The sequence below is a fragment of the Grammomys surdaster genome, unplaced genomic scaffold (assembly GCF_004785775.1).
Source record: "Grammomys surdaster isolate TR1022 unplaced genomic scaffold, NIH_TR_1.0 136, whole genome shotgun sequence".
NCBI lineage: Eukaryota > Metazoa > Chordata > Mammalia > Rodentia > Muridae > Grammomys > Grammomys surdaster.
Window position 1 is genome coordinate 14,216,364 of NW_021604594.1, and position 8,402 is coordinate 14,224,765.

General features: G+C 42.0%; 1 protein-coding gene across 1 annotated transcript in view; it reads right to left on the minus strand.

Annotated features, from left to right (window-relative positions):
* Myo3b (myosin IIIB) overlaps positions 1–8,402 on the minus strand; it is a 335,931-nt gene that overhangs the window by 172,612 nt on the left and 154,917 nt on the right. The window contains exons 14-16 of the mRNA XM_028763039.1: positions 7,955–8,053; positions 7,498–7,612; positions 734–860 (exon numbers count right to left, since the gene is read on the minus strand). Coding sequence (XP_028618872.1) covers positions 734–860; positions 7,498–7,612; positions 7,955–8,053 — 341 coding nt within the window. The remainder of the gene's footprint in view (positions 1–733; positions 861–7,497; positions 7,613–7,954; positions 8,054–8,402) is intronic.

The following is an 8,402-nucleotide window of genomic DNA, read 5'->3' on the forward strand; positions in this document are numbered from 1 at the left end:
TTTGGTTTGGTTTGGTTTTTGGTTTGGTTTGGTTTTTGGTTTGGTTTGGTTTTTGGTTTGGTTTGGTTTTTGGAGACAAAGTTTCTCTGTGTAGCCCTGACTCTCTTGGAACTCACTCTGTAGACCACACTGGTCTAGAACTCAGATTCACCTGTCTCTGCTTCCTAAGTGCTGGGATTAAAGATGTGCACCACCACCGATTGGTCAAAAGGTTTTTAGTCAATTATCTGGGGGACATGGACGCTGTAACCTGGGCTAGCCTCAGGTCCTGTGTCCTCCTGTCTCCTCTGCCCACGCACTCTGAGTGTAGCTATATGGCATCACATCCAGCAGTAGCTTTATATCCATAAACAATCCTCACCCTTTCTTTCACCACAATTGCTGGTAGAACATATAAAATAGGTATAGATGCTGCGTTCTGTCCTATGGATACTGATTTCATGGATACAAAAAGGGTCCAAACTTTTATATTTCTTTAAAACAGGTAAATGGCTTTGAAAAGCAGCAAAGGTGGAGAACCACTGTGTAAAGTTACTTGCCACAGACTGCTTTTCTGCACAGGGGTGAAGGCTGCTAGTCCACAGGGTGACTCCTGGGAAATCTTGGCTAGTGGAACCTTCTAGAGCTAGCAGGAGGATGAGTGACAGCTTCGTCATATCCTACAGATTCTTGAAAAGCTGTGGACACAGAGGACATACGCACTGTGACAAGGATGCACTTAAGCATCAATTACCATTTTCCAGAGCTTCAGGATCTGGTACCTCGCTTTTATCAGTTTGGTGTTGAGAGGAAATAGCTGCAAACTCAATGTTGCCGATATTCAAAATCCCAGCCAGAATTCTGTACACAGAGTGTACCTCCTGAAAAGGACATTGAGAGCCATGCTCAGAGCTCATTACCACTTAAACTGACAAATCACTCACCCTTGAGTTGAAAGTACAGTAGTTGTCCATCAATCTCTCTTCTCTCTCTCTTTCTCTCTCTCTCTCTCTCTCTCTCTCTCTGATCACATACTTTTCCCATTCTTCCTGAAGTTACAGGCGGTGATGTTAACCAGACAAGTGAAACAATATGTGCCTCCTGGGGATGTGAGCACACTTGCTCTGTGCTTCCTTTCTCACTACTGCTGGCTAGAACTCCCAGCAACCTGGCCTCAGCCATATCTTTAGAGCAGCAAAAGACCATGCGGAATGGAGCTGTTCTGCCACCTGCCATGGTGACCAAGAGGGAAACGACCTTCTTTGTCCTTTAACTCACTCCTTAGCTACTGTAATTAACCCCAGCTCCCAAACAGGCCTTTCTTCAGAACAAAAGATCAGATGTTCTCTCACCTCTTTTGGGAATAGCTTTTTATAAAAGATCTCAGAGGGCATTCATTGACGGCTTGTTAGGATATCTCAGAGTTACATGTTGGAATTACACTTGAAGTAAGCACATAGTTTGAAAAACTGACTAGAAATAAACCATAATATTATGATGTCAGAAGAAAGAAATAAGTATTTGTCCCTAACTCCTAGCACAGGAGTTTCTAAAATTGTCAGTGTAAACAGACCTTTGTTGTGGCAACAAGTGCCTTTCAACCATGCCTGTGTTTATGTTAATAAGTGAAGTTGGTCAATTTCTAAATAAGATTCGAATAGAGAAACTGGTTGCTCAAGGGGGCACCAGTCTTAGAACACTTAGTTCCTGATATCAACAAACTCTGGGGAAAATTAGGACTCCAGACTCAGTTAATCACCAATGACCAATAATTAATCAGTCGTGTGTGTGTGTGTGTGTGTGTGTGTGTGCGTGTGTGTAACTCCACAAAAACCCTAAACAGCTTCCAAATAAGTGAATCCATGGGGTTACTAACAGGGTGGCATGTCCAGAGGACTAGAGCCCCTTATTATTTATTGCCCATTCATTTTTCATTTAGCTGGCCCTGGGTTGTAACCTTTACAATAAGTCTGCAGCCCTAAGGAAAATGTTTTCCTGAATTCTGTGACCTGGCATGCCAACTAGTCAAGCTATAGAATGAGGTCCTGGTAACTTTAGAATTAGTTGGAAGTGTAAGAAGCCTGGGGCTTCCAATTAGTGTCTGAAGTGGGGGCAGCGGTGTTGTGGGACTGAGCCCTCAACTTGGAGCATCTGATACTAATGCTACGTAAACAGATTTCATAGAATTGTAGGTCACTGATTGATAGAGGATTTTAGAAAAAAATAATCTCACATATTTGGTGGCATAAATTTGAGTAAAACTCATTCAGAATATCTAAGCCCTGTTTTCATGTTCAAAGTTGAACATCTAAGTAGCATTAGTGGATTAAACATAATAAATTCATATACATTTTACATTTTCTCTATGTGAAACAATAAAACATCTGGTCAGAAATTTTCTGAATTTTATGCTAATAAACAAAACTCCTTCCATAAAACACATTCAAACGGGTTATTTGATTTAATACTCTACACAGCAGCCAAGTAATAGAAACTGTCACTAGACCATTGATAAAATACTGCCCCCTAAACAGAGCCTCCCTGTAGACATTACTCAGTAAAGCCTAAAACCCCCGAGCGCAGGCTGTAACACTGACATCTACTGGATGCCTGATAAAGGTACAAAGACAAATGAGAATTCTAAGCCCGGCTTCTGCCAGAGATAAGTACTGTTCTTCCAACTTCTAAATCAAGGGCAAGATGTCATGTTTCAGACTTCAAGAATCACTATTTAATCACACGACTTAAAAGTGACTAAGAAGAACACCTACCAAATGGGGTTTTTTTTAGAACTTGCCTGGATTTAACATGACAGCCCCTCATTATCGTGATCAATACAGGGTAAGTCCTGCTGCATGCATCAAGCGACTCCCTACGGAGGTAGATCTGAGAGTTTGCAGCCAAGGCTATAGCAGCGAGTTCCACATCTGCCTGTGTCTGTATCCAGCCTCCTTAAGGGGTTATCTGAAATTCTCCTCACTCTGAAGGAAAAGTATTGTTCATCTAACGAATGCATACAGTCCCTACCACATAAGCCATGACTTCTCCCCAAAACAGGCTTCAAGCACTTTAGGGATAGGACAGTGAGCTATAAAGAAAATGGCACCTGAGAGAACGTGCTCTCGAGATGAGCAACTTGCCACGTTGCTTCTCTGGCCACATTCTCTTAATGCTATGCTCAGGGAATCAACAAAGGCGCAAACCTACCTCTGACCTTCAGTGAAAGCATTTAGAATCAAACACTGTGAGGATTGCTAGTGCCTCTTTCCTTGGGTCTCCTTCCTAAGGTTCAGTGAAGAAAGCAGGGACCCAGCATCCAGTTCATCCTCTTTTAAAAGGATTTAGCCTCAGTATGCTCCCCAAGAGACATCTCTGGGATTTCCTACCACTCTGTTAGCAGTGTCTCTGGGATTTCCTACCATGCCTGTTAGCCCAGCTTGGGAGTTCATTACTTATTCTTTTCAGACCTAGGAACCTCCAACTACCACAGAGGTCGGTTCAAGACACCACCCATATCCAGCTATGCTAGAGCTCCCAGTGCTGTGTCTATCATGAATGGCTCCACCTTCCCCGAAACTTCTTGATCACATGGGAAATCTTTATCACTTGTTTTTCCTTGCCTCATCACAGTCTATTCTGAAATATTAGCCTTTCCTGTGGAGAATATTTATTTCTAGTTTCCAATCTTCTAAATGATACAGTGCAAAAACCTTACTCAGAATGAGAGTTTATCAAGAACACTTGTTAGCCCTCTAATCAGGTCTATACCGCTAGCCATCGACAGTGGGGGAGGGGAGAGAACATCTCCATCCAAGCCTTCTTTTCTCAGACATCTAGGCAAGTGTTGCCTGGATGGTATTGAGGCCAAGTTCACAGTTAAGGAGTACTTAGTGCTGATCTGCTGAAACCATTCTGGCCTGGCTCCCAGGCACCTCAGGCCACTGTCTGTCTTGCACCTCCCTAGACATTTACTTCATCTCCTTCTTTTCTCAAAATCTCTAATTTTTCGCCGGTTCTGCCTTAAGCACCATATCAGGGTCAGCTGAGGATTATGTCTTCCTTACCTCCTTGGCGGAGGCTCGTGACATTTACAGCCTTAAAAGTCAGTGCATCCCGTCCTCAAGACTTTCCCTTAACATCTAACTCTTTGGAATCTCTCCTTACTTACAAATCTTACTTTGATTTGTGATATATTTTGAAGAAAGAAAGAAAGTTTTCCCTGAACACTAAGGCCCTGAACTCTGACCACTGTGTCCAAGGATCTATGTACACGCCCACTCTCTATCATCATACGTAGCAGCTGGGTTTTCATGAGGTCTTAAATAATTACAACTCAACTTACATAGAATGTTAGAATAATGTGTTTACCAGCAGAGCCAGCAACATTTAATATTAGACAGAAACAGTGTGGTTTGGCTGAAGACATAGAAATGAAAGAGGAGTGATCTTCTCAGTTGGTTTAAGGTCCGTTCCCCAAGTCTCTTTGCTCATGGTTACTGGCAGGCTCCTTCCACCACAGAAGTTTTCTCATGGGGCCGCCATGGTGAGGTGTTCCTTTGGATGCTTTTAGCTTGTGTCCTGGAATTAAAATTCATCTTCCAATGTCCTCACTAAGATTTGCATGCCATAATTTTGTTGTACAGTGTTGTGGGGGAAGGGAGGGCAAGCAAACACTTGAGAAGTCCCCGCAGGGAACTTAGGAACCTTCTAAGAAAGGACTGGGAATATAATTTTAATTGAATTGGCTAGTTCCTTTAAGCTCTATTGAGAAATGACAGGCAGGAAATCGTTAGAGAAATCGTGTCCCGTCAGCTATTTGGCATCTGCTGCTTGACTCTATTCAACCGAGCCTTCCTGAATTTAGTCATGCTACTGTGACTGTATAAACATGACGTGAAGTGAGATAATCCAGCAGAACAGGTTGTCCGCAAAGATATATCATAGATTTTAGGGTCAGAGAGATAAAGTCCATCTCCCCCCTGGCATCTCTGACGCTACTAATTAACTTAGGCTGGTTATTCCCAGATGAATTAATGTAGGACACAGGGAAGATACACACGGTGATGCAAGGTCACATCCCTGCTATACACTAGAGAGATACAGTGACACAAGGTCACCTTCCTGTTATATACCAGAGAGATACACGCATGAACAAACTGCCACATTCCTGTTATAAACTGGGAAGGTATGCACAATAGCATAGCATCATACACCTGTTACATGCTGGGGAGATACACACAGGGGTATACAAATGATGACATCATACCATATTCATACATGGTTGAGACACAGCAACAGGCCATTATACTCCCGTTGTTTGTTGACCAGACACAAGTTAAGACTCTTTCTCATTTCTTTTCATACCCATTTACACTGACATTCTTTTCTCCTACTGTACCTAGCACCCTGTGACATATACTGAACGAAAAGCTTAACTGTTTTATTATCTGCAGCTGTGCTGGCTAGTTTTTACATCAACCCAACACAGACTAGAGTCATTTCAGAAGAGAGAACCTCAGCTGAGAAAATACAGCCACTAGACTGGTCTGTGGCCAAGCCAACGGTATGTTTTCTGGAAGAGCTCAGTTCACCATGGGCAATATTATCCATGCGTTGGTGGTCCTGGGTGTTATAAGAAAGCAGGCTGAGCAAGCCATGAGGAACAAGCCGGTAGGTATCTTCTATGGCCTCTGCATCAGTTCCTGCCTCCAGATTCCTACCCTGAGTTCCCTAGACAAGCTTTAAATTTAAATAAACCCTTCTCTCCCCAAGTTGCTTTCAGTTATGGTATTTTACACTATACAGCAATAGAAACCCTAACAAAGACAGAAGTCTGTTTCTATCAGAGTAATATCATTGTGTGTTCTCCTCCAAAGCCAGGGCCAATCATATGATACCATTCTATCGCCATCTTTTATTCACTGAAAGCAAACTATCATCTCCCCTAAAGGCTGCCTTCATCATGGATCCTATCCTCTTTTAAAGACATATGTCCCACACTTGGCATGACCTCGACTATGGAGTCTCTTAAACAGCGTCATGTCCACCTCTTCTACCAACTCTTCTGATGATGATGTGTACTTGACAAAAATGCGTTCCATAAAAATCCTCTAACCATGCAGGAACCTGTTAAACCACCCTCAAAGGAGCTGAGAATAATATATTTCTATTTTTATTTCAACTTTTGGGATCCCCCCGTCCATTTATGGTATATGAGAAGCCAACAACAAGGAAATGAACAGCCAGCTAGAAAAAAAGGGGGGGAAGATATTATTAGGACTAAAATCAACTCTGCGAGGGTGGAAAGGATCAGCCAGACTCATTGGATTACAGACGCAGTCTTCATCCAGAGTGTTTGTCCTATGGTAAACAGAGTATTTTGTAATCTAATCCCCTAAGATGTAACACTCTAACCTTTCTCCTGGTCACCCACCCTCTTTGCCAGCAAAGAGAAAGAACCTGTATGCTCTTACAAAACGGAATGGCATAAAGCCCAGAAACTACGAAATAATGTAGCATGGAACAATATCTGATCCTAGAGTTATAAACACCATGTGTCAATCTCAGCATATATTTAATAGGGCAATCTTATATGTAGTAAGACGAGCTTTGTATTATGTGCACAGCCGTAGTTAACAATGCACAAATGTACCAGGGAGAAAGTGGCTGCGGGGATGGTGGGAGATTTTAATTAATTCGTCATATGCACAAGGAGCTACTTGTAAAAATATGGTCTAGAGCTTAGGCAAAACCTATAGACTCCTGTAACTCTCTTTTCAGAAGTGATGTCAGCTCAAAATAGGCCAGTATTCTTTTAGCATCTGTTATTATAACGAATGTGAGTTTATGATAATGGTAATAATTGCTAGGTGCTTGGTCCTATCAATAATTTCTAGGTGCTTGGCCAATAAGATAGTCATGCTTCTTATGATTCATGTTCATTTGAGCATCTTGTTCCAATTCAGATTCTTTTTTTTTAACTCTTCTTCTCCCCTTCCCTTCTCCCCCTCACTCCAGCCCAAAAGTTTATCATCACCATCACCATCATCACCATCATCATCAGTAGTAGTAGTAGTAAGTATACTGTAGCTGTCTTCAGACACCCCACAAGAGAGCATCAGATCTTATTATAAATGGTTGTGAGCCACCATGTGGTTGCTGGGATTTGAACTCATGACCTCCAGAAGAACAGTCAGTGCTCTTAACCGCTGAGCCATCTCACAAGTCCCCAATTCAGATTCTGATTCAGTAATCCTTGAACGGACCAGGAGTCTGTATTGCAAACAAGTTCTCAGAGAATAACAAAGTTTTGGAAGCTTAGACCACATGTCAAGTAGACATACCTTATCTCCAGCTGACAACCATTTGAAAAGTGTCCTGCAAGCTAGAACACACACACAGAGAGAGAGATACACACACACACAGATACACACACACACACACACATACACACGCCTTCTCTCACATTCATCTATGGTCATCCACACTGAGTTTGTTTCTCTGCCATCCAGCATGTACCTTGTCAGTGAATCCAATAATCCTGAAGCAGTGCTGAATCGCTTCAAACTGTCTCCGGTAAGCTTCTTTGGAAGTGATGTCCTGCATGACTCTTTCAGTTTCGGCAGCTATATATCTGAATAAAGCAGACCATGATCCAACACAGGAAGCACTCACTTAGCAAACAGCACTATAGACAGGGCAGGGGACACCTGGGTTTCTTCCCTTCACAGCCTAGTACTGTGGTGGAGAAAAACAAATGACTGGAGTTGAGCTTTTAATCACTCTAAAAAAAATTGCAAGGACTGAGATGTGGTTCTTGCCCACTCCTCTTGCATAACTTTACAGAACAAGTCTTCAGGCAAGGACATAGCTCCATTTACTCCTAGGTTTGCCAGCTGCTTAACTGAACACTCACTCAAACTTAACCAGCAACCTCCTTTCCACCAGCAGCAAGGGATCTTGCAAGAAAACTTACCTAGGAGGCTTTTCATCAGGAAGTCTGAATTCAGCAAGTTTCCTTTGGTGATAAAGACCAGCATAAATATAGTAAAATATATGAAAATTTTTCTCTCCCCTGAAAAAAAATATTGAGGAAGAAGCTTTATTTGTAGGATTTATAGCAGGCTTTCCAGACCTAAATAATTGATTCCATTTCCTTTCTGTACAAGATATTATTTCACAACAAATTTACATAAGCAGGCAATTAAATACGTTTCATCCCAATGACAAAATATTAATCGTCACAACAGCACTTTACCAAACACATGTATCTTCACTATAAACTGAAGAACGTTCTAGAACTAATTCAGGTAGCAGCTCAGTTGCATTCAACAATCTTTCCATGAAGCTCCGGGTCTTGTGCATCTATGTCACACACACACACACACACACACACACACACAGAGAGAGAGACACACACACAC